This window comes from Chamaea fasciata, unplaced genomic scaffold, assembly GCF_029207755.1.
Source record: "Chamaea fasciata isolate MVZ Bird 193981 ecotype frontalis unplaced genomic scaffold, bChaFas1.0.hap1 SCAF_7, whole genome shotgun sequence".
Classification (NCBI taxonomy): domain Eukaryota; kingdom Metazoa; phylum Chordata; class Aves; order Passeriformes; family Sylviidae; genus Chamaea; species Chamaea fasciata.
In genome coordinates this window covers 35,948,066-35,975,162 of record NW_027094092.1, presented here as the reverse complement: position 1 = coordinate 35,975,162, position 27,097 = coordinate 35,948,066, and the positions used below count along the sequence as shown (strand labels likewise).

General features: G+C 35.6%; 1 protein-coding gene across 4 annotated transcripts in view; it reads left to right on the top strand.

The window, feature by feature from the left end:
- The window catches only part of HEATR5A (HEAT repeat containing 5A), a 65,127-nt gene that overhangs the window by 17,140 nt on the left and 20,890 nt on the right, over nt 1-27,097 (top strand). For 2 of the 4 annotated variants that reach the window (XM_066188390.1, XM_066188391.1), the window contains exons 8-23: nt 1,252-1,412; nt 3,895-4,150; nt 5,259-5,414; nt 6,099-6,349; nt 8,737-8,848; nt 9,714-9,866; nt 11,099-11,198; nt 11,881-11,990; nt 16,169-16,332; nt 16,450-16,625; nt 18,001-18,106; nt 20,355-20,545; nt 20,968-21,127; nt 22,221-22,410; nt 22,984-23,153; nt 26,346-26,372. In XM_066188390.1, the coding sequence (XP_066044487.1) occupies nt 1,252-1,412; nt 3,895-4,150; nt 5,259-5,414; nt 6,099-6,349; nt 8,737-8,848; nt 9,714-9,866; nt 11,099-11,198; nt 11,881-11,990; nt 16,169-16,332; nt 16,450-16,625; nt 18,001-18,106; nt 20,355-20,545; nt 20,968-21,127; nt 22,221-22,410; nt 22,984-23,153; nt 26,346-26,372 (2,483 nt within the window). The remainder of the gene's footprint in view (nt 1-1,251; nt 1,413-3,894; nt 4,151-5,258; nt 5,415-6,098; nt 6,350-8,736; nt 8,849-9,713; nt 9,867-11,098; nt 11,199-11,880; nt 11,991-16,168; nt 16,333-16,449; nt 16,626-18,000; nt 18,107-20,354; nt 20,546-20,967; nt 21,128-22,220; nt 22,411-22,983; nt 23,154-26,345; nt 26,373-27,097) is intronic. The other 2 variants (XM_066188393.1, XM_066188392.1) reach the window with 1 other exon arrangement.

The following is a 27,097-nucleotide window of genomic DNA, read 5'->3' as shown; positions in this document are numbered from 1 at the left end:
TTATCATCTCCAGTACTTCGTGTGATTCAGACTGAGTGGTTTTAGTCTTAGAAGCCTCAAGTTAAATGCCTAACTGTAATCTAAGCAAGGTGTAACAGAATGCAGGATAAGTGTGATTCAGACTGATTGTGCTGCTTTTAATGGCAACAGAGGAGACCTTCAGTGCAACAACCAGAAAATGCCAAATTTCATGCCTTTAAGTACAACGTACTGTCTTTCAAAATACTTGAGGCTGTGTATTTGCATTGTAGAATCTGAAGTCTTGGTTTACAAAGTATTTCCTCCAGAAATTTTTGGAGAGAATTACTGTGTTACAGAAAAAAAATCAGTACTTATCTTTTCTAAAAAAAAAAATATTCTGACCTCTTTATAGACTCATTAGTTTCCTTTAATCTATGTAAGCAATGTACTTGTTATTTCTAAGGCTCTAAGATAAGGTTATATAAGAAGCTTATAAATTATTTGGTTGGCTATTTCAAGGAGTTTTGTCCTTATTTTAGTTATTTTTAGTTAAAAAGAAGTTTGAGCTAAGTGGGGCAGAAGCTAGATGGGGACTGTAAGGGGCTGGGGGAGAGGTGGAGGGAGCAGTACATGAAGAAATTTGTAATCGTAAAAATGTGTGCATTGGGTCTGATAACCTGCTGATATTGAGGGGGGTTTGTTTAATTTTTTTTCTTTGACATCTTTATGTCAAATCCTCTCATTCCTTTTCTCATTTAAATCCTTGAGAGAGAATGAAAAATGCAGTGAAAATTCTAGGTCAGTTTACACAGTGTGCTGTCATTGTGCTAACTTTACATGTATATGTTCCAGCATGTATTTTAAATGAACTTTCTATCAAGAAATAAAGCATGGGAATAGGAATTGGGAATGGATAATTTTCCTAAACAATTGCAAGCATATTTTATTTTTCTCTCTTTTAGAGAACTATCTTAATGCTAAGGTGACTTGATATTTTTTCTAAGAGAACCTGTAGCTGTGCCTTTACCTGGCTAAGTGTAGCAGAAAGGGATCTGCCCTGTCTGAGGTTTGGAATAGAGGTTGTCTTTGCTGGTAAGCTGGAATATGTAAGAACCAGGGCTTTCGTGAAGCTGTAGACCTTTTTGCAGAGAGAGCACAGATAGTAAATACCGAGGGTGCTACTGAGTTTGTGCAAATTATTTTTACTAAAATCAAGAGAGTTGAAACTCTACTTCTAAAATGTGGCAAGATTTTTGAATTATTCTTCTAAAGATGTATATATGTTCTTAGCGTCCACCAAGCAGAACTTCCGCAGAATCTCTTTGGAAGATGTGATGGAGCTATTGGGAACTGGATTTCTGCGTGGAAGTTGTGGCTTTCTACGAGCCAGTGGTGATATGTTGAAAGGCACCAGTTCAGTCAGCAGAGATGTTAGAGTTGGAGTCACCCAGGTTTGGATTACATCAGTTATGATTTTCTGAGATTGCTAAGCATTTGTATAACTGCTTTGCTCTGTATATATCTCTTCTTTCAACCTTTTTTTGTATTTTTAATGAAATGTATATATTTGGAAATAAGGATTTATGTCTTGAGTCACACTAGAAAGAAAAGAAGATTTCTGATGTTTATTGTTTACCCGAGAGTTTGTCATTTTAAAAATTAAATATGTACTATTTGTGAAAGCTTCACATGATATGAATTTCAAATGAGTGATATAAATAAATTCCTCAATTTTTGAATTTGAAATTTATTTCCTTATGTTTGAAAATTAAAGGAGAAGTTACAAGAAATGTTTGAACTGGAAGTATTTTCCTTCTGTATAGGGAATTCCAAGTCTACTTCTGAAAGGGTGGTTCTGCTCTGAGGAAGTGCATGAAAAGTAAAAAAGCCAGAATTTAGTCGAAAAAACCCAACATCTATTTTTCTGTGTTCCAGGATGCTCAAAGCATAGACTCTTGTAAACTGAACAGGACTGAAGCCAGGCCATGTGGTGCCTGCTAGTAAAAACAGTATAAATTTTTCAGATAACATTAGGTTGGCTTCATCCTGTAAATATTACCTTAAATGTAAACATGTTGAATTACAGATATTCAAACGTGAAACCTGTGAATCAAGCCTGAAGGTCATGATGAATATTTATGTATCAAATAGCTGTGATTATTTTAGTGTGTTACAGTCCCGCAGGTATATGATAACCACCTTTGCCAGTAAGGCAGTTTGTCAGTACATTTCAACTTCTGTGCAAAAGATCTTTAAATTAGCTTGAATTGCTGATACAAACTGCCAGATTTTGCAGTGAAACAGCTAGAAGGTGCTACAAATTGTCTTCTGTGTGGAGGTTGTGCTGAGTGGAAGCGAGAGAACAGAAAAACTGGGAAACAATAATACCTTGACAGCTATTTGCCTAGAAAATGCATGCCAGAGATTCCTAGGGTGTTCTATATACATGGCAGTTTTATTAGTTTTCCAGGAATATATCAGGTATCTTGGTTCAATGTTTTGACTATTTGTAGTGGGTTTTGGAAGTTGTCTCCTTTTCCATGCATATCTATGTTAACACATCTAGTACACCTGTACTAGATGGTACACTCAAACTGTACCGGAACAGTTTAAATAGTGCAATATTTCTACCAAAAAAGCTTGAAAAATTGTGAATTTATCATTGGTTGTAAATAGAAAACACTTGCAGTTATAAAATGTAATAATTAGTGAGTTGCAGCTTATAATGAATTAAAAAAAAAAAAAAAAAGAAAAAAAAGAAAGGCTCTGAAGATGACTTCTTACATATGGAAGATTTTATATTTGTTCAAGCCAGGTTCAAGCCAGAGTTTAAAATGAAGCCAGGGCAGTATCACCCTTCACAAGTCTTTATCCTGTTAAATTCCTCAGGTTTCAAATCTGTAAAACCAGGGTGATGTACTGATGCATTATGAAGCCTAAGTGGTATTTATCAAGAACAGTAAGCTGCTAACAGGATCTAATAGTATAATTATTTTGTCTACAATAGTTCCCTTTCTTGTACATGAGTAATTTTGTTGTTAATGTTAGACACAAGACAAAGTATGTTTGAGGCAGATACAGAAATTAATTGATATAAGCAATAGTTGTGAACTTTCTTAAGAGGGATTTTGTGTGTTCATTTGCATATTCTCATTTTTTGTATTCTGTTTTCTTGATCTAGTCATTAAAAAAGTCCAACATATGCACATAGAAGGCAATTGTAGGGGAGCTTATTATGTGGCAAAATAAATGGTCTTGTGGTGATCAGATTTGTAAAGTGATTCTGCATTCTTTCTCTTTGTGGTGACAAACATAGGCTTTTTATGGTACGTCCATTGCAAGGCAAACTATTAAAATTCATTCGGTTGAAGAACAGTGCTTGGGGGCTGCAAATATTCCCTGATTCAGACCCTTTAATAACCAGATTTTCTCTGGGTTATGGGTTATAGTTTTGTAACATAGTAGTTCTTAAAATGCATTCATACATTAAATTTGGGTTTCATGTGCAGAATGTTAAATAGCTGGAAGCTGTTGTTCAGTGAGACCAAACACAATGTTTTACATAACAAGTGCCTGTGCAGGGTAAACTGCCATTTCTCACACTCTGGAATGAGATGACATGGGCAAGCAGCTTGAGATAACTTACAGTCAAAGCAGGCTGCAATATTACTAGTGCAGAATCACAGAATATGCTAATTTGGAATGGCCCCTTAATGGTTTTGATAGTAATTTAAATTACTGAAAAAAATTAAAATTATATATATATAAAAAATTGCAGATACCTCAAAGTGAGAACCCATGTGATTTATGGATGCATGAATGTATAAATATTTCAGTTTAGTGAGGATTTTAAAACGTAAGTATGTAGGATAGTTAGCAGCGAATTACCAGATATTTTGCTCTAAAATACATTTCTTTTCAAATCTCTTTCAGGCATATGTGGTATTTGTCTCTACATTAGGAGCACAATGGCTTGAAAGGAACTTCTCTGCCTTCCTATCCCATATTCTAGATCTTGTGTCTCAGTCTCACCCTAAGGCTGTTCAGAGTCCCATGGATGCTATCGGCAGTCGCCGGTGTGTTTCGTTCATCCTTCGAGCTACAGTAGGAGGCCTGCTCGGGGAAAAGGCTCAGATTGCAGCTGCCAAGGAGATTTGTCAGGCCATCTGGAAACTGAAGAAAGTTGTAGGTATGAGTCTAACAAGATTATCTATTCAGGCCTCTGGTTTTCCTTTTTTAAGTGATTGTCCAACTACCTAATCCCGAGTCTGCAGAAATAGAATATATAGTGCTGATTTGTTACCATGATAATGTGCAGGGCTTTTGATGGACTGGTTTGTTTTAAGCTTGGGCTGCTTATTTGCTTGTGAGTCTATTTTTTTTGTATGTGTGTACCCACACAAGTATTTACAGATTTTTTAACACTCCATTCCAGGAAATTGTAATTTTAGCCATTAACAAATGAAATAATTGCAGTAATAGTATACAGACAGTATTGTGAAGTAGGTTAGGCTGGCAGATAATGTATGTCTAGTCCGATCGTGCCTTCCTGTTTAGAGAAGTTGACACTACTGAAGGTTCAAAAAAGAAGCAATTGTTCCTAAATGACAAATGAGCATTTCTCCTGGAGAAAACAGATCTCTTGCATGATAAGGTCTTGTACACTGCTTCCGGAAAAAGCCTCTGATCTTCCACTGTTGTCCTTCTGGAGGAGAAGAAAGAGAATTCTGGACATAACCTGTTGTCCTCTGGTGCACAACCGCATGTTGTATCTGATTTAAGTATCTAAATGTTTTGTGTCTAAACAGGCATAATGATTTGTGTCTCAAAAGATAAACTTTCGAAAAACATCGTATTTTTCCCTCCCTCTTCATTCCGTGTCTCTACCTTCTCGCTTGCTCTTGCAAGATTTCATTCTTTTCTTCCCTTTCTTTTTTTCCTACGGTGCAGTAAAATCTGACAATTTAAATCAAAGCATGTCTTCTTCAAGTTACTGTTGGTAGGGCAGACAGTAGCACTCTTCTTGCTAGCTACTGTTCCCCATCATATAAAGATAACAATTTGGTATTTTCCATTTATTCACACTCTTGCCCTCACAGATGTTACTACACCATCCTTTCAGTAAAAGAAATGTACTTGTCTCAGTGAAGGTAACCCTTTATGAAAACAATAGTAAAAATAGTAATGTTAAAAGCTCATTTAGTAATATAAACTACTTGGTCAAAAAAACTTTCTCCCATCTGTTTGTTTGATTTTGGTAGTGATTTCATGGTGATTTTCTTTTATTGTGTTATTAGATGCTGCAATGAGTGATGGTAATCTGGAAACAAAAATTAATACAACAGATGTAACAGTGAGTCAGCATGTGCTTGTGTGTGCACTTCAGGAACTTGGAAGTCTCATTCATGGCTTGGGAACTACAGCAGCACCATTACTGCAAGACTCCAGTACAGGTACAAGCCCTGAATTGTTTTGTGAACCGGAGTAAATATTACATTTATATTTGTTTGTTCACTGTGATCTTCTTTGATTTCTTATGTGCTCAGTCTCCTAAACAGGATCCTCCATAGTTCCTGTATTATTTTCTGTTTTCTTCCAATAAGTCTTTAAAAAAGGGGAGGAGGAGGGAAAGTTGACTGTCTTACGTGCTGTAAGAAAATTTCAGACATTGCCCAAAGAGTTCTGTAGAAGTATGTTACTTAAAGAAAAAAAATCATCTTAATCAAATTTTACTCAATTAAGGGTTGTATTTAAGGTCCAACACTTCATAATGTTTATAATAAAGCAGTTAGATTGGGCTGGGTACCTTTATTGTTCTTATTTAGCTGCATCCATGGCATAGATTTCTGCTTCCTTGCAAAAGCTTACAGGTATATTCTATGCATGTTGGGGAATAACTGTGCAATATGTTATGTTTTCTCCATGGTGTTACCTTTCATCCAGGATAAATTTTTCTAAAAAGAACTTGAACTTAATTATTTAAATTTCTTACAATTACTTAAAAACCAGTAATACGTGTTCAAGAGAAGTATAGAAATTGGATTGTGTTACGTTTGCCAGTCCCTTGTATACATTTTTGCTTGTTTGACAATGTGCTTGCCTCTCTCTTAAGTGTGTTCATGCATTTTTTTTTTCAGGCGTTCTGGAAGCAGTAATTTCTGTCGTTCTTCATCCCAGCATTTCAGTTAGACTGACAGCAGCTTGGTGTTTGCGCTGTATTGCAGTAGCACTGCCCTCCTATGTGTCCCTGCTGTTGGATCGTTGCATTGAACGTCTCAGTGCATTGAAATCCTGCCCAGAAGCAGTAACTGGCTATAGTTTTGCTGTTGCTGCTTTGCTGGGTGCAGTAAAACATTGTCCCTTAGGAATTCCACATGGAAAAGGGAAGGTATGGTCTGAATACTTTACATATAGGCTGTTCTTATATTTTTTTTGCAGTAGTATTTGCATGTTTTCTTTGTGACATGATCATAATACCCAGTGATACTGATGAGATACTTCGGTTCCTCAAAAGAGGACTTTGAAGCATACCATGACCCAAAAATGCATGTATTTTTCTCACATGTATCAGGTGCAGAAGTTCCCGTTTCTTGGGAATGACTCTCAAATGTGCAGGTTAGTCAGTCTTACAGCAATAACGGCAATTATGTATTACCTTGAAAATCTTTGGTCAGGTCCAACAGTTGCGCACTTTTATTTTGTTTTCAAGAATATAATAAAATCAGCTTCTTGCATTAACTCAGTCTAAGATGCCAATCTCCTCACTAGTGCAGATAGAAGATGCTGTGCTCTGAAGTTTTAAGAATACGAAGCTGTAGAAATAAAGACTGGTGGAAGGAGCTGTTTCCATCTTATTGGGAACTTTATCTGCTGAGTTACTCATGTTTGGAAAACTCTGGCAGATCACGAATGTCAGCAGTACATGCCAATTTTTGCATAATGTAGAAACTTACACTCTTTCTTCTGAAAATAACTGTTTTAGCATCAGTGGACATTAAGAACATTCTGGACATTCAGAGTCCTGACTGATGAACTTTTCCTTGTGATTGCTGAAAGATCATGTGGAGAGAACAAAATGAAAGTACTTTTCCCACTTATATAGATAAGAAGTGCCATTCAAATACTATGCACCTAAGCAGAGCTAAAGTTTCTGTTTAACAGAGAAACGTAATTCTTAACAAAGATTTCTTTTAGAGGAATATAATAGGATGAAATAGGGCTAGGGAGGAGGTATGGGAGAGCACAAAAAGAAATATGGGAGGAACACTGTATTCTGTATTAAGCTGGCAGGGGGAAGAACAGAACAGTTGACAAAAGCCCTTTTCTGCTCTCTCCTAGGAACACTGCCAGATTCCACACTAGTTCCTCTTCTGAGGAGCGGGTAGAGACCACTGTTAAGTAGAGCAATTTTGAGAAGGAAGTATCAAACATAGACAATAGTGATCTATAGAGAAGCTGTTTTATATTAATGGATTATCCTTTGAGAGGGCAGTTAGAGTTGCAGGTGGAACCTAAAGAAAATAATATAGTGAGTTTATATATATTTAACGTTCAGTCCTATTGCTTATAATTCAGTTTAATAAAAATCCTTCAAATCTGAAGCATTCCTCCTAGTACACAGAGCAAAATTAAAATCATTAAATTGCATCCTTTCTAGCATGTATGTTTTACAGGTAGTTTAAGTATACTAAGTTTTTAGTGACTTTTATTAGTATACGTTTTAAAAGGTAATTTTATTTTAGAATCAAATGCATTAACTCTATCAGAAATCTGTACAAATATGTTTCTTCTTTTACAACCACCTGGTAGCATTATGGAATTGGGGAAACTAATACTTTCAGATTGGAAAAGACTTCAGATGAAGTTTTGGAAGTGTAAAAATCTCAAACATTCGTGAAACAAACTTTCATATGCAACCTTTCATGACATTTTAAGTGTGAAAAAATTTATATAAGGATGTTTTCTCTACTGAAGCTTTTAAATTATACTTTTGATAGTGACACTTCTTACTTGGAATACTGACTTCTGAGCAGTTTGTTTTGGAGAGTGGACATAATAAAATTGTAAGGTATTTTTTAGCATCTGTGAAACATAATTGAAGCAAACTACATGCAGAATATTTACAGCATTTGTAGCCATACTGTGGAAATTGTGCATGGGCACAAGGGTGTTCCTCCATGTAAGCTGTAGGTACCTTTTGGTAACAAGCAGAGTCACCTTGCATTTAGCACACAGCAGGCACATGCAATTATTCTGGAGCAGCTAAAATAGGATTAATTCTAACTATACTGTTTTAATATTTTTGTCAGTCATACCATTTATTGATTTGAAAAATGGTCAGAGAGAATGATAGACTTCATTCTGAAACAAGGATAAAAAGATAATTAATTCTTCTGAGCTGTAATTCATAGATGTCATGCATACGTTGTGACATAAATAGAATATCAGAACATTTCTATCCTTCCAATGCATGTTCCTGTGGAAATTTTCAGTTGTCCTTTTACTGCTGATAAAAGAACAAAAAAATACAAAAAAAAAAGATACAAAGCAGTAGCTTACCTAGTACTCCAGAGAACTGCTGAAGCCATCCCAGAGAAGTACTGAAGTCGGGAATTGCAACTTCATGAGCCTGAGTTTATTGCCATAGCATTAGAGGAAGATGGCATTCTTCCTCTTGGAGCAAGAGAGTAGGATGAGGCATTTTACCAAATAGTATTGAAAAAAATTTCATAGCTACCAAAACGTGATGCTCTGTTTTTCTCTTTTACTTTGAAGGTAATCATGACAGTAGCAGAGGATTTGTTGTGTTCTGCTTCTCAGAACAGTCGCATTTCACTGCAGCGAATGCAGGCTGGATGGCTCTTGATAGCTGCTCTCATGGCATTAGGTAGTAGCTTTCTACATTTTTTTCTTAATCTACATTAAGGTGTTCAGTGTTCTGTCTCTGACTTTTAGTTTGAGATTTTGTCTAATTTTGTCTAATTTACTGCTGCAAAATAATTTTTAAAACCCCAAAAGTTGGAATATTTAGAAAAACTTTATGAGACAAAAATGTTATTTCAAATTTGCTATTAGTTCATTGGGAGCAATGTCTGAAAAATAGTGATTGGAGTGGGACTGCTATTAATTAAATGTAGATAATAAATTTCAAAGTGAATCTAAGCAAACATCCTAGTGGTCATGAAGAATTTTAAAATATTTATCACAGCAAAAAAAGAGCTAATCATTTGTATTTCCCTCTTGTCAGGCATTTGAAATCTTACAGAACTTTCTAAGATGTATTAATGGTCAGATTATTGACTGTGATCTGTAAATTACTTATGAAGAATGTATTTTATTGACTTGGTCATATTTTTAATGTTTTCAGGTATTACTTGGCCCAACAACTCCATTTTTTTTTCTTATGTTATTATACTTAATTAACCTAAAAAAAATGTTTGCTTTTCTGAACATCACTGTCGGTCCTTAGATCTCTTTTATGCTGGTGATCCACAGGGTCTGTACTTTGTAAAACAGAGATTGTAGTTGGTTTGGTAACATACAAGTAAATGTGTCAGTGGGTATTAGTTATATATGACAATGAAGTACTGTAACAGTAAATATTTGAGAAATTACATATGAGAAGGCTGGGAAAGTAGCATATGGTTTTGTTCACTCCTGTAAAGATTTTGTGAACACATTAAATATAAGAAGGAAAGAAAATTTAGCTTTATTTATCCTTGCATTGGCCTGACAACTGCCAACATTTGCAGGTCCTGCAGTTGTCCAACATCATCTGCCACGAATGCTGTTACTGTGGAAGTGCATCTTTCCATTATGTCCTAAAGACCTAGAAACAGAGAAGACACGAGGAGATGCATTTACCTGGCAAGTAACACTAGAAGGTCGTGCTGGTGCCCTCTGTGGTAAGCAGGATTTACTGTCTTTCTCTGCATATTTACGATTGGGCTCTTAGTTAATTTTCCTTCTAAAAGAACAAGGACACTTGACCTTGATTTTTTTTTTTTCCACTGGATGGTACAGACTATATTCACTCCCCAACATACATGCTCGTATATCAGTATTTACATATAAATATATGTTTCATTTTTATGGAAAAAACAAAAACAAATAACAAAACAACCAACCAATAAAACAAACAAGAGACTTTTTCCTCTCCTTCTAATCAGTTGATTTTCAAGCAATAAATGGTAATCAGGGAGGTTTCTTCTCTTGTTTAGCAAACAAATCACAATAATGACTGAAGATCCAGAGCATATGTTCTGTTGTTTATACAGTCTATTATATTTGAAAAATAGCAGTTCTTTTTCCTGCCCCATCACTTACTATAAGCAAAATAGAATTCATGAGTCATTCAAACATATTTGTGAAAGTGGAAGGACTTGGGTAAAACTTAGAAATAGGTAGTTGCAATTCTCAACCAGGAAAGAGCTTTGAATGTGGCTGCTCTCTGGGAGGTTGCAATTTTTTATCATGAAATACTATGAAGTCGGGTTTCCAAGACATTGCCCCAGTGATCTTCAAATACTTAATGTGTTTCAGTCTTGTATTCTAGAGTAATAAACGGTTCTTTGCTTTCTGGAAATGTGAACCCTAGTATAGTAAGCACCCCTCTCCCTCACTAATAAGATACATCACAAAATGTGGAATTCAGTAGTAATTTCATTTTAGAAGTACATAAACAACCTTTAAATATTTTTTCTTTAGAAAATAGGTATTTAACATGGTAAGTTCTCTAGGTGCTTTTGGAAATTCAAATTTAGTTTCCTGTAAATTATATATATATTAATTGGTTTCTTGAGTATGGTAATTGAACTAAATTTTAATGGAAAACTAGTAAAGTAAGCAGTAGGTTACTTGATCATCCTCCTATTTTATTATTATGGAATTATCATGAAACCGAGTTACATACCATCACTTAGTTCATAATAAAATGCAAAAAATAACTGCATTTATGTATGCAATTAAAAGTCAGGATATGAATGTCCAAGCTGAGACCTAAAACAGTGCATCTGACTTTTTTCATTTCTACTTTTATACATTATTAGTGATGTAGTAATGTAATTACTTTGCTAATGTGATTTTTTTTTTCACCATATCTCACACTAAGTAAATTGAAATCTAATTCCTTTTCTAGCTATTAAAAGCTTTGTTTCCCACTGTGCTGGTCTTCTTACGGATGAAGTTGTTCAGAGACTTCTTCCTCCTCTCCCAAGTGCTGTTGATTTATTGACACAGTAAGTGTGTGTATAAAACTGTTATTTGAAAAGCTAGAGTAACCTGTATTTGATGAGTGCACTTTCTAAAGACCTTTCTTTTCAAGGGGCAAAAATCAGACTTTATGTGTTTGCAGATTCCAGTGTCATATGAAAAATCTAAAGAAGACTTTCTTGCAGGGGTTTTTTAAAGTTAGTTTTTATATACTGCTTTTTTAATTAAACATACACATTTGCACTTATATACCATTATTTTTTATTAAATAAGAAACAAAGTTCAAGAATATGCTTGGAAAAGCATCTTTTAGACATGGATATTTTTCATTTAATATCTAAGCTGGAAAAGGTTTTATTAAACTTTTGCCTTTTGAATATAGAACAATTTAATGCATTTGGGTTCTAAGCTCTAATCTAGAGAAATATATCCATGAAAGTTTTTTGTCATAAATATAGATACAATCAAAGCAAAGAGAAAGCTTGTTTATTTCTCTAGTATTAAATGAAAATAACACTTGGAAATGGACAGAAGACATTCTGTAAGGACATGTGAAATTGGTTTCCTTTTATTATTAATTATGGAAATCAAAATGTACTTCTAATATATATAGATTTTAAAAGCATTCAGTAGTGTGGTACAAATGAAACAGGGTGTTACATAAAACTTTAAATCCCTACTATCTCTGACATGCTTTTTTATTTTAAGGCTTTCTTCAATATACAAATCATATGGAAATTCCTTAAAAACACCATCAACAGTTTACAGACAGAAACTTTATGAATTACTAGCAGTATTGCCCCCAAAGGCCTATGAAGGTACGTATTTCCACACAAGGAGAAATCCATTAAAAATACTGTGGGCTCATTTTTAAGTTTTTGTCCAACATGTATTCAGCCAGCAAAAATTAGTTCCCCCTTTTCTAAAAAACAGATTTTTTTCCCTCAAGTTTAATGAATTGTAGCAAAGTCACTGCAGTTTTGAAAAGCTAGTAGTGTTCATGATTTTTTTTCCCTTTTAATACCAATACAGACCTCTGTTATAAATAAACACTTCTGGTTTTTTGGTTAAATTTGAAATTAGACAGTGTTTCAAATTCAAACTAGATGAAAAATTTCTTTTCTTTGATGTCTGTTTTATTTTTCCAGTAAATCTTAATTCCCAAAGGTGTAACTTTAACTAATTGCGTATAGACCTTTGAAAGAATTCAAATTAATTGATTTAACTAAGCATATATTACAGATATATTAACCTGATCCTGTGCAGATTGTGGATAAAAGGTTTGTATTTAAAGAACAATTTCAATGAAATCTGGGGATTGACTTACTTTTTATAGAACATAACAGAATCTAGGCCTCTGACCCATTCACTGTGCACTGTAGTAGGATGGGTCTAACTTTCAGCTAAAATATTTCGTATCTTTGCTGTCTTTAAATCATTTGCTGTACAATAGGTTATGGACTGCAGTAAGGAACCATAGTGTTTCTGTCAGCTGTAAAGAGAGGTACAGGGTATTCTTCAGGACAGAAACAATATGGAGCAACCATGCTTTAAATTAGCTGTGTCCTTTGTATCTTGGAGGGAATCCTTATTTAAATAATCTGCTCCATCTAGTGGTAACTGCTAAGAGAATTGGGAGAAGTCCCTGGCCTGTGCCTTAAGCTGTTGGCACATTAGAAGTCTATATATAATGTAGCATAGCGTGTAATACTCATTTGTGACTGAAAATTACACCTCCACCCCTGAGAGCAAGTTACTCCTTTTGTTCATGTATTACAGGAGCGCCATGTTACAGAATACAAATATTTGGGTATGGCTGGGTTTGGCAGTTTCTTGGTGTGTTTGGGATTTTTTGGGGTATGTTCTAACTTCATTGAAAATACGCAGTGTTTTACAGTGTGACCTGCAAAATGTACCTCTTGTGAGAGAGCAGCCTAGCTGAGGATGCTGCCTTCTAGTCCAATAAATAAAGAAAAAGCTTGAAAAGTTTGTTATAAATAAGTGAGCTATTTGCTGAGATCTTGAAAATAGCCTTAGAATCAAACCAGGTGTAGTCTCAAGAGGTGTCCTCTCATAAAATACAGCAGTATGAGAGTGTGGAAGGAATGGCAAAGCATGCATTGCCAGAACTTACTTTTCTGTATCTTAACATACAGGTATGCATAATTTAAAAACGCACTGAAAAGTTTCTAAGGTAAAGCTTGAAACAAATACCATTCTTTGCATATTATTTCCAGTATGATAGCTTAATGCAGACACTGTATGTCTTTGCAAATACTGGGAATTTAAAAAAAAATTCTTTGGGGAAACAATATCACTATGGAACTCAGGATGATTTTTGCAATGTCTAAATTTAGTCATTATAAATAGGAACAATATTAGGAGTATGCCTGTGTTGCACAGCAGGGCTCAGTTTACATGGCTCAGAGTGTCACACTGGTTGAGAAACTTTCTTCAGTTCGTGGTTTCATTTATTTGTTTCCCAGGTAGCTAGGCAGATGATAGAAATCTGTAAATTGTTTCTTTTTGAGAAAATTGATGATGGAGACATTTACCAGGAGCTGTAACTCAAGCTTTTAATATATGTAAATAATGTGCAAAATTGTTTTTCTTTGGTACAAAAGTACTTAAGAAACCAGAACAAAGAGGAACAAAACAAAATAGCCCAGAAAATTAACGGTTGAAAACAGACTATTCATATACCCAAGCTTCTTTGTCAATGCATGCCTTTAGATTTCTGAGGCCTGAGATATTACGACTGTTTGGGCTTTGCTTGGTCCTTTCCTGCTTACTTTCTGCCTTTTTGATGTTTCTTTTACTGCTTTCGGTCATCACTAAAAATCGTATCTGCTCAAGCAGCAGAATTTTGCAAAGTTTTACCATGAGTATGCATGAATCATAATTGACTTTTTGCATTATTTTTGCAGTGACAGATATGAGAAGAATATATTAGGTAAACTTGAACATCAGTGAAGTACATTTGACATGTTTTAGTTGCTGTCTTCCACTGTGTATGAATGGATAAGACTTGTAATTTATCTGATCCAAAGTATGAACTTGTTAAATGGAGGAAAGCTTGACAAAGATGACAAATCGTATTTGTGGTCATCTTCATGTGTCATTAGTTTTGGGTTATATTGTGCTCATGTGTTCAAAGTTAAATATTTATTTCTTGTAAGTTAATATAAAAGTTTTATATTTTCCAAATTGAAAATGTCACAAAAATAATTTCAGTAGCTTGAATTCTGTTAGATTTCTTGATGTTTTCTGCTGTCTGAAATAATTATGTTTTGTCAGACAACTCATTAGTGTTCTTTTCTTCAGCTTTTTATGCTTGTTATGTTTCACTGTTTAAACCATAAAATTGAATACAGGCATTCACTTCTCTTTCTTAATAGGATGAGATGAATAGCTAGAATGCTGAGACAGCATTCTGGCTTAAAATTTTGAACTGCTTTACTTTGGGGTAATATTGTTTGAAGTGCTGAGGATTGCCAACTGTCTAGGATTAAAATAAACCTTTATTTGGTTAAAAAAAATGCTGGGTATCTCCATGAAATTTTATTTCAAAAGGTGGTATTTTTCATAGGAAGGGAATTTTTAAAAGAAATTTTTGTCATGATGAGTAATAATGAAAGAACAGTTTCTAGTTGTTAACTATTGTAGTTGTTTTAAAGGCTCAATTTCTGTTCCTTTCACACATTATCTGTGTACCTTGCAATATATTTGATAGTGCAAACATTTTGCATTTAGATTTGAGTAAAGTATTTTGGAAAAATTACATACTTGCTTAATTAGTCAGGGGGCAGGCAAAGCAACAGATGCCTGCAGGGGAGACAGGCTGATAAGGCCAGGAGTTTGATGGGTAGGGGAGAGAAAGTCAACTTCTCAGAATAGATTCTGTTTCCAGGAAGGGTTAAGTAGCTGGTTGCAGCTGCCAGCTCTAACTATGCTAATAACTCTGCTTGTGCACATGAGGTGCTGAATACTTTGTTGTCTCACTTTTTGAAACTTCCATGTGCTGAAAAATTATAAGCAACTTCAGTGCAAACATGTAATTGTGTGATCAGCTAACAACAAAAGTGAATGCAAGGAATTGGATATGTGGTGTTAAGTGCCCATCTCTCCCCCCTCCCCACTTCTTGGTGCTGCTAATTCCCAGTTCATGAGGACTTGACTTTTCAATCTTAATGCTCTGGAGGTAAATTCTTATGTAATATTTGTATAAAGACTGAGTACTTTCTTTAAGATCAGTTCTGCAGTGTTTTTCAACACAATTACAAACCAGTCCTTTCTCACCACATGTGATTTCAACTGGAAATGTTCTCTCACTACAAAGACTATTTTAATGACCTAAATAGTCTGACTCAAAATGCCCAGTGTTGTTGTCTTTGTATTTTGTGCAACCTTGTCAGAAATATTATGTGCAAAAATATATGGAAGTTTTAACTACCAGTGAAATTTATCATAATGTAACCTACAATAAACTCCTCCTGCTTCGGGTTTTGCATGCAAACTCCTAAAATAGGGGACTGCATTCATGAGCTTTTGCTTATTTATCAAACCAATGGATGTTTTAAATTACTTCTGTTTGCCAAGTTCAAGTATTCCTTTGTGATTACGTAATTCGTTCTACAGCATTCATTTTCAGGAATTAGAAGAAAATATGGCTGTGTTCATAACTGCCATTTCCCCTCTCTCTTAATAGTAAATATAACTGATTTATTGGCATATCAGTTGTATGGCACTATACCTTCTGTAAAGAAAAAAGTCTCTGTTTTTCAACTTCTAGCTTGCTGTGGGTGGCTTAACTTGCTTATGTCAGGTACTGCTCTGTGGTTTCCCCTCTAACAGAGAGTCTTCTCTAATTAACTATTGGAAGACTAAAGAGAAATGTTACATGGATATTACTATTTCAGTATAAATATTTCTCCCAAAGTTGGTTGTGGCAAGTAAATAACCAATAGTTTTGAATATTTTTTTCTTTAATTTAAAGGGAACTTCAGTGCTGTTCTAAAAGAGTTAGTGACTGACCTGACTGTCTCAGATAGCCAGAGTGATGCCTCTGCATTCTTGCTTCCATCCCTTTGTCATGAGAACGATCTCCTTTTACTTGGTCCCTTACTGCAGGAGACTGACCACAGATTTATTGAAGAGCAGGTACTTTTTTGTTCTATTATGAAGGTATTCTTGTATTTTCATACAGTTGTAGTTATTTAGGTCAGTGCTCATTTAGACTTGGTCAAAAATATGGTTATCACTTTTTCCTTCTTACAGCTCCTTTTAGGTAACAGCATAGCTGGTGGCAGCCTGGAGTATGACCCTTACTCAATTTATGAGAAATTTGCAAAAGGGGATTCAGTTCCTAAACCACTACCTCCTGCATTGTCTGTTATCTGTGCAGCAACTCGACTTTTTGGAGTTATGTTTTCCCACATACCAGAATCTCACAGGTAAAGTAGTAACTGTAACTGCTGGGGAATTTAAGAGATGTTGTAAGATGGTCACAGCGTTTAACATTGGATGCAGAAGAAATCAGTTCTTAAAAATGAACTGCATAAATGGAGTCTGTAAACCATCTGAATAGCTTAATTCAGACAGTCAAATTATTGAGCTTTTCTCTTTAAAGTTACTGACAACAAAAAGGCACATCCAGCGAGAGGTTGCTGTCATAGCAAATCTGTGGACTCAGAAGAATAATGTTTTGCTTTGATAGCCACATCAAAATGGAAGCTATTTTGAGAGAAGCTATTACACAATTTTTGTGGTGCTTAATACACAATGCATTCTTTATAAAAAGTGGATAGGGAGAAACAAGAGGGCATGTCTCAACACAGTTCTGTCAAGGTATAAGAATGCTTGAAAGAGATCAAGAATGTCTCTTGGGTTTTTGTCACTCACTGCATACATGGCATTTTGGTTTGTTTCACATTTATAAGCATGCTGATTGCTAAGGTATAAAATTCCTAAAGATTTTTCATGCAGTTGCTTCTTCTGTGTGCTTTTGTGTGGTAATGCTTTTGAATGCAGCTTTAGAGCAGATGAATTATTTTGAAATTAAATAGCTTTATATTTTCAAACCCTGCTATAGTTAGACCTTGATCGTTAGATCTTGATCATTGTAGCTGGTGATGGTTTAATAGTTTCCTGTGTGGGATGTATGTTTAGTCTTGATGAGTCCTGAGTCTTGATATCTTCACAACTTTGAATGCTTGGGGTTTAGTGTAGGTTCCAGGCAGCTGTTTGTATATGAGAATGTCTGCCAATAACATTGCCAAATGATTTTATTTGTTCTTCTGACGTGTCATTACTTCTTTATTCTGTCTTCATTGACTGCTTTTATTATGGATTTTTTTCATTTTTTTCTTGCCCCCCCCCCCCCAATCTGTGACCAGCTTGTTGTTTGGTTTTCTTGACTTGTTTCTCAAGACCTGAATTAATTGCTGCGGATAAATGCATTTTCATTTTCTTTTTCCTTTGCCTCCTCCTTTCTCAATTTTAAGTCAAAATGCATTATTCCCATACATAGTTCCTTTTAATAATGTCTGTTCAATGTTACTTAGATATAAGTGATTATCTGTGAAAACATGTAAGGAAACAAATGTAAAAAATTCATCTTCAAATATGGAAGTTCATATTCTAATATGGAATACGCAAACTTTTTTGTAGTAGATGGGGATGCCAGTTGAAGGAAAATGCTCAAGAGTTAATTTATTCCACATCTGGTTTTATATATAGATTTTGTTATGGGTTTTAAAATTAAATTTAAAACTTTGATTTATTTCCTTATTTTTCAATTCTGTGGTTTCTTTTCTGATTTTGTTTAAGGCTCCAGGTGTTAGAACAGTTGTTGAATTCCATAAAGCAAACAAAAGGATCTCGACAACAAATAGTGCAACTACATGTTGTGTCAGCCTTTTCTACTTCCTTAAAGGTAAATCTGCTTTCTCTCTCTTTCTCTCCTTTGTTTCTCTCTCTCTCTCTGTTACTAAACCATAGCATCTCTTGGTTCAAATAGATCAATTGCTGTGGTTTAAACCCAGCCACACAGCCATTTGCTCACTCCCTCCACATTGTGATGGGGGAAAGAATTGCAAGAATAAACATGAGAAAATTCCTGGGTTGACATAAAGACAATTTAATAGGGAAAGCAAAAGCCATGCTCACAAGCAAAAAGCAAATCTAAACAAGGAATTAATTTCCTACTTTCCATCAGCAAGCAGGTGTTCAGCTGTTTCCTGGAAAGCAGGGCTCTATCATTCCTAACAGTCACTTGGGAAGACAAAAAACATCACTGCAAACATTCCCTTGCCTCCTCCCAGCTTTATATGCTGAGCATGATTCCATGTTAAAGGAAGAGCTGCTGTCCGAGCATTCTCACACTGTTCAAGGAGTCGCACACAGACCACCCGAGACTTTAACTGCTGGGACAGGAATCCCTGTGCAATGGGCAGCCCCAGTGAGCAGACTTTGTCTCTTCATTGTCAATACACTCACACTCTGGTGTGCTTCCTTCTTCTTCCAGCTTGACTCTGGATTTCTCATAGCAGAGTATCAGGCATCAGATCTATAAAACCAAGTTATTTAATAGAGTTATACAGCAGCAGTTCAGCTCAGGCTGGGTGCCTGTGGAGAAGTACTCAGAACAAATATCCCTAGGCAATTATACCCTGATGATTTATGCACCTACCCTTCATATGCTCTTTACGTGCCTTGCACATGTCTTTGGGTCCAGTGGTGATTTTTGGTAAGCAGTCTTCTAATATGTTATTGGGTTCTTTCCTCCTGTCTTGCATGTAGGTGGTTCTTGGGGAATTGCAGCTTCTACTGTCCTGATCTTCTCGTTTTCATTTCTGATGCATCTGCTCTCTGGCAGAGCACGGAAAGCTAAGAAAGCCCTAGGCTTAGGTTAACCATTACCTGGCAACAATTAAAACATCAGTGTGTTGTCAGTGTTCTTGTGCTAAAGACAAAACACGGCATTGTACCAGCTACTAGGAAAATTACTCAGAAAATTAACTCCATTGCAGATGAAAACATCTCTAGTTATAAGTTCAGAGCTATGGGCCCAGGGCTCTATCTAAACCAGCTACTCATGCTGAGCCAGAAAAGCTGGGCAAACAACATCCTAAACCACTGAGTATTTTACCTCTATGTAACTCATTCTACTTAGACTTATTTATGCTAAACAATTATCTCTTGCCAGCCATGTGGTCTGTTGGGGTCATCTGTCCCAGCTGTGTTTCCTCCCAATTCCTTGTGCACCCCCACTCCACTCACTGGTGGGGTGGCACAAGAAGCAGGAAAGGCCTTAGCTCTGTGTAAGCACTAACAAAACATCTCAGTATTGTCAACCCTGTGTCCAGCACAAATCCAAAACATGGCACCATGCTAGCTACCGTGAAGAAAATTATCTCTACCCCAGTCCAAACCAGCACAGTACACAGAAATTTTTGTTTGGATTAACAATCAAGGTGATCAGTCCTATTTCCTATGGCAATATATTTTGTGATGTCATAGCTTTTTGGAGTGTGAATGAATCACTGTTTAATTTTTCCCCTTTTTTAATATTAGATTTAGGGAAACCTGTTCTAGTACACTCTAGTGAAGTAGCATACATACTAGTGTCATTCAAATAAGAGGTATGGAAAAATTCTGTTTGTATCATTCCTGTCTTTGTCACTATCTTTTGTATTTCTTACTGTGCAAATAAAACGTAACAATTGGTAAAATAAAATTATCTCATAATTATCTGCTATTTGTTCATTTTCCCTGATGCTTTATTTGTATTTTTCTCTGTTCATGTGCAGTTTTCATTCTTCTCTTCTTAGGCAAATGTTTTGGACAAAGATTTTTTTTTTTTTTTTGGTGTTATTCTGTTCTCACTGGTCTTCTTCTTGATATTATTTCCTGAATTTTATGTTAATATGGTGGTTTATCTGGTTCTACTGCAATCTATCCAGTATTTCCTAAAATCATAATGTTGATACTGTAGTGTTGTGCTGTGATGTACAGTTATGTAGTGTTAGACGTCTCTCATAACAGCAAATTGAAAGAGAGGAACTCCTCAGACAAGGGGGAAGAAAATCAAAATCTTCTGGAAATCTTGTGTTTTTTGCATGATTGACAAAAAAGCACACTCTCATTACTAACTGTTTAATATATTTAATGTCTATTTTTAGCATTTGGCTAACTGCAAGGGAAGTTTAGGTTCAGAAGAAGTTAGAAGATCTGCCCTGATGTTGGTAATGGGTGCCTTGGAAAGCAATAATTCACTTCTAAGATGTGCTGCTGCAGAGTGTTTGGCCAGGTTGGCACAGGTGATTTCCGACAGTGCCTTCACTGCTGGATTAGCGCAAGTCAGTTTTGACAAGTAAGTTCACAATAAGCATGAAAAGGTACTGCTTGAGTTCTTTAAAATGTTTGAGAAATCTGCCTGATACCTATTACGTTAATTTCTAAAAGCTGGTTTCCTTCATGAACTTGATGTTACTTCAGAAATTAACAGGAAAAAGCACTGCCTGAGTTCTGCATGTATGTCTTAGTGTAAGTGAGCATGTAGACTTTCAAATTAATTCAATTGGCTGCACTTCTAGCAACATCATTTAAGCATATCTAAATTTTTTTTGGTGCCTTCTTCAGATAAAGACAATGTATGAACTAAGAATTTTGGGAATGTAATACTGTCTAATAAATTTTTTTGCTGATTACATACCAGAAGTTTCATTTGTAGATGTGCTTATTACATAGTAAGAGTCTTGGTGATTAAACTAACAACTTTGTTTCAATTAATAGGCTAAAATCTGCTAGGGATGTGGTATCAAGAACAGGTCATTCTTTGGCTCTGGGATGTCTGTATAGGTACCTAGGAGGAATAGGTTCTACTCAGCACCTGAATGCATGTGTTGGAATCCTTTATACTTTGTCTCAGGACAGTACTTCTCCTGATGTACAGGTACTTGTCACTTATATAAAAATGTTATGTTTCAAATTAACTGAATTGTATTCTGGAGTTTGAGGGTTTTTTTCTTGTAAGAATAACACTTCACAACCTTGTAGGCATACCTCACAGGTAATGGCTGGAGCAGCAAAGGCAATTTAGAAGACAGCCCCTGCTCAAAATCCACCTTCAACAACTTTGATAGCAAGAACTGTAATGAGATGTGGGAGGTTCTTATTCAATGATCTGCAAGACTGATAAAGATCTCTTCAAAAACAGTTTCTGATGTTTTAGGGATTGATTCATTTCACCTTCACCTGTATCTTGACTTTGACTAGATAGCACCTAGGGTTTTTTGTTTATGAGGGGATTTTTTTTGTTTGTGTCAGTTTTTGTTTTTTTTACAGTATTTACCTCACAGCATGTTTTGTGGAAGGGTCATATAGTAAAAAGGAATTTGTAGCCTGCATGCTGTAGAACTTGGTGGATATACATCCTTGAGTAAGACAAGAAATTTTGGATGTTATTTCTGTGGCTAAAACTGTTATCTATTGGAATAGCTTTAAGAGACATTGAGTGTATTTAATGTGTTTGTCTAAATATCAGTTAAAGAATTTTTAAAGCTTTTTGCACAGTATCTTTGCACAAAGAGGAACTGTTTGTTGACATGAAATAGATGTGGCTGTTGGTACAAAGTAACTGTAACTACAACAGTAGGTTATTTCAGAAACTGTAATATTTTTTTCCACAATTCTGTTCTTGCACAAGGAACTGTAAGAAATTTTTAAAATACTAGAATATAATAATCACTGTTAGACTAATTCACTGTTACATTCAATTTTTTGTTTATTAACAATGACAGATTTTAAATGGTTGTTTCATTGCACAACATACAGTTCCATGTAAAATATTCAAAATGGCTTACTCAACTTCAGATTCGTAAAGTTTCTTTGTATAACCTCTCTATTGGTTCCTTTGGAACCTAGAAGTGCAACTTCTGTTACTTCTCATCACTGAATATGACTTCCAACTATCAAATTTTTAAAAGGTCTTATGTATATAATGTATCTCATATAGAGATTACATTACTGCTTCTCTTGTTTTACAGGCATGGGCACTACACTCTTTGTCACTAATAGTAGATCTGGCTGGGCCCTTGTACCATGTGCATGTGGAACCTACCTTATCTCTTGTTCTCATGTTGTTGTTGAGTGTGCCTCCGGCTTACGCTGAAGTTCATCAAAGCCTTGGTCGCTGTTTAAATACACTTATTACCACTCTGGGCCCTGAGCTGCAAGGTACAGAGCATACAAATGTGTCAACTTGGTTTTCTGTGGCAACCAAATTGCTAAACATTGAAAGTGAGTGATTGCAATTGTAGCAAGTAAGCAGATCTAAGTTTCTTTGCATAGTTGTAAGACAGTATTTCATAGGCCATGACTTTATGCAATCAAGATGACGTGACTGCAAGTTTTCCAAAAAGAGTGTTTGACATAATTTCCTTTGTTTGAACTGGTTCTCTGAGGTTTACCTTGGGCTGAAATTTCTAGCATGAATTTTACATTTCACATTTCTTACATTCTAACATCTTATAATTTTAACATGATAACTGAAGGTGTTCATATTTCAAGAGTTAGGCACCCATCTATGTCTTAGTTGTGATGCAGACATTTAAAATTTGCATCTAAATCACCAGAGAGCAACGTGATCACTACTCTTAGACATCACAGTGTAGCACAGATACAAGGATCATCCTTTAGGAGGATGAATGTTATGGCTGGCTTGGGAAAAAGACAGGTTACCATGTTTATTAAAAATGAACATATGTTTTAAAAAGAAACGAAGAATAGCCTTCTTTATTCTCAATATAGGCAGCAGTACAGCAGTGTCAGCCTTAAGAACTTCCTGCCTTTTGGGTTGTGCAGTGATGCAGGATAATCCTGACTGCCTTGTTCAAGCTCAAGCCATCTCTTGCCTTCAGCAGCTTCACATGTTTGCTCCTCGACACGTCGACTTGTCTAACCTTGTAAGCTGCCTCTGTGTGAGTATATATTTACTAGTTTATATCCATGTATTTTAAAATTTGTTTGTATTTTTCATAAACGCTTAAAAAATGCAGGTATTTCTTCAAGCAGAGAAACTGATCACTGTGTAGGCATGAGGTGTTTCATGTTCTCCTACAGGCAAGTATTCTATATATCTTCATGGTTTTTTCCTCAGTTTCTGCTTCCCCTTTACAAGATGAGCACATTCTGTAGAAATCTTGGCCTTATGAACTGCTTGCAAGTGCATTCTGCGGTTCTTGTTAAGGCCAGTTCTCTGGCCAGAAATACCATTTATTACAACTTTTTGCTGGATTTTTTCCAGCTGGTTTATGTTGGCCAGTTTTTTCCCGCTGCTGCTTTTTTGCCTTGGTTGAAGGACTGATTTTTAAAAACTGTGTGTACTAATTACTGAGGTTGTTTAGTTTCATTTTGTTTTTTCACGATGCTGAAAATTTGTAGATTTCTCTGTTTTGTAATTTCTGTAGCATTAATGGTTCAGTATATTGACATCTTGGCAGTCACATAAGTTACAGTCAAATCAGGTCTTTGGAAGAAATAAAATTTTTTCAGCCCTATTTGACAAGAGGTGGGGGAGTTTATTTGCTGGGTGGGTTTTGGTTTTTTTTTTTTTTTTTGTGTTCTTTTCACCCAATATCTCTCTGGTTTTGAATAGCTGCTGTTCTGAAGCACTCAGTTCTATTAATATAAAACCAAAACAACAAGATAATTTTCTGGTAGCTATTAGCCTTGGTGGATTTAGGGGGCTGGCTGCAGGGGTAGGGAGGGTTGGTTGGAGGTTTTTGAGGTGTTTGTTTTATTGAGTTTTTTTTTAATACTGTCATGTCTCACTGTCAGTCAGAGAGAAACAAAAATCCACAGACAGTAAAGTGTGGTTGGATTTTGTTTTAATCTCATCTATTGCAACACAGTTTTTATTCACATCTTCCATTGGTAGCACTTGTGTTTCAATAATAAATATATATTAATTTTGTTTAAGGTTTAGATTCCTTACATTTTCTTTCTTTAGTTTGACTAGAAACATGATTGTGGGAGCTAGGAAAAACCGAAGAATGTTTTTCTGCCCCACACTGTGATACACATGGATATGCTAGTTACAAAAGAGCTCAAATTAATCTGAAGTGTTGTTTTAACGTACACTAACAATTATTTTCTGTTTGTTGAGTGAAACATAGTTTTTCTTACATTGATAAAATCACAACAAACCATGTCAGTCAGTCTCTTGCTTGGAGGGTGTGGCAGCATTTGGGAGCATTTGAAAGTCCATGTACAGTCTGCTTCTATCTCTCTAAGAATATCAAATACCTCCTAATAAAGAAGATGTCATGACAAAGTTGTCTTGTCTATGTAATATTACTGATTTTTATTGTTTTTACAAGTTGTCTCAAGGTACTTCATATAGCAGTTTATGAACTTCATAATACTAAATTAGTCAATTAAGAAGCAGGGGTTATGGCTTGAGTGTGTGTGTTCATGCATCTGAGTGTGTTCCCCTCTATCCCAGAAGTGACTGTAGGCTTCCTGGGAGAGGAGTCCACCAAGTCAGTGGCATCACATGGGGCGATCTTTTCTCATTCTCATTAGCTTGCACAAATAAGGCAAATTTTACTGGCACTGACAATACAGTAATGTCAGTGTGTCTCTGAAGAGTGTCATAAACAAGGTTTTTAGAGTGTGTGCTTTGCAAGTCTGTGAGAAGATAATTGCACAAGCAGAATTCTGCATTTTTAAAACTCGACATCCATCCATGTAGTTTCCATCCACTAAATCACCATCTCATTTGGGAAGCAGATCCAACAAGTTATTGAATCTGAAATCTGCACTTCACTGTGCTGTTTACTTGGAGAGTGACCTTCAGCTAGTTATTCTTCATGAGTTTAAATGTCTGCAGCTTGGATAACAAGGTGTGACGGTCCTCCTTTGCCTTGCATTTTGAAGTCTTAAGGGGAAGTAGCATGCAAAAGCTAAGCCTAGATCATGTGGATATTCTCCATTGCATTCTCTATTTAGGAAGAAAAACAGGAGATGCAAAGGATCTGCAGTCGGATGAGTGATCTTTTCCTCCTCCATCCATAGAAACATGAATTTTCTCTCAAAATCTTGAAAACAAATGTGCAAACAAGTTGTTTTTACTTTTTTTTTGGTAGCATTTGAACCACTGCCCCTCTCCACCCTCTTTCCGCAAGGATTCTCTTAAATGTTTGTCTTGAAACTTGCCTTTTTAAAATTCTCATTCTCCTGCCATTCCTCCCCACTTCCTCTTTGTCTCCTCTTTTACCTCCCTCCACTCTCTCATAACTCACTCTTTCTACCCTCTCCTCCCTCTTAATTTCTTTTTTCCATCATTAGGCATGCTAACACAATTTCTTGTGCAGGCAGCTGCAAGCTACCTCCTCCACCTGTCTTCCCAGCCCCTACAGCATGAGATGGTTCAGGTCTCCAGTGTATTTAAACAATTCAGGTTGTAACTGTGCTAGCACTCAAACTAGCAAAAAAAGTAAAAGATGACTTAGGCAATGGACACACTGCTTCAATGTCTCATGTTTTGTGGGCTTGTTTTGGTTTGGTTTGGTTGGTTTTTTAATGTTGTGTACATGTGCTTGTCATTATCTAGCTTCCCTTCTTCAGCTTTTGAGAGTGTTCCCTCTTTGTCAATTGGATCTCTCATGGGGCTTCTAACAATAATGCATATTTGTCCTGCTATTTGAATTCTTGACTCCAGCAGAATACAAATCGTTTGCCTTTAATCATGTCTAAATTTAGCTCTAAAACTAACTTAGGTGAGAAAGGACTTCTAAAGAGCTTATCTGTGTAAGCTTATGGTGTAGTACTCCTCAACACAGTGAATGCCAGTTTTCACATCTAAGATATTAACAATAAGATCAGTATTGAAACACAATAAGTATACAGTGTTAATAAGTATGCTGTGCTGTTGTCGTGGTACTGTTTAAGTATGAATTTTAGGGACAGTTGGATTGGAATTTAAGTGTGTTCAACATGAAAAATTAGAGAAATGGACTAAGCAAATTAGGCTTTTGGTATGTTTGAGATAAGATTCTGAATTTTACTATATGCTGAACTTACATGTTACAGTCTCCATGTGTGGTTGATATCACTGTGATATCTATTTTGGTTTTGTCATGACTGGCTGTCGTTTGTTTTTTGTGCAGGAAATCTTGTTGGATAATTCTGTGTTGGTAGGTCCCTGTGCCTTGTTAATCCTAAACTTTTGCAGTTTGCAGTGGTGTTTTTATTTCATCTTTTATCTTTCTTTTTAACCATTTTAATGTAATTTCTTTTAGCATGTCAAGTGATATTTTATTGTCATCCTAACCAGAGCCTTCCTAACTTTCTGCAGATGGCAGGAATACATTTCATTTATGTGCTTGGTGAGGGATAATTTTGTTTTTAATGTATAAAGTACAGAAAGGGAACTGTTTCTAAATTTAAGTTTTAATGTGATGCTTGCATTTTGTGTCTGTCATTTTTTCCTATCCCTTGCTTAGAATGTGGGAGAATGAGAGAGATGAAAAATGTGCATCTTGTGTTATTTCAGTAGCCTCAATTGGGCCCTCTGTTTTTTCCCTATTAAAAATGAGCACGGTATTTCTGCATGTCCAACTTGAAGTAGAATGTGTAGCCTGCTTGCATAAATGTTGCATTAAAAGTCTCACTTGTTTCTGAAATTGCAATTAAAGTACCTTGCAGTTATACCTATTGGGCCAGGTTATTTTCCTTGTAGAAGAATTATGAAGAGAGTATATCTTTTTGTGCATAATTATGTAGTTCTCAGTACTGTAGATTCATGTGCATGCATAGAAATTCCAAAGATGAAGCTTAGTTTTGTTAATCTAACAAAGCTAAAATTTTTATTGCTTTTTCTTTTTGTCCTTGAGTTGTTTTCTTTAAGCATATGTTAACT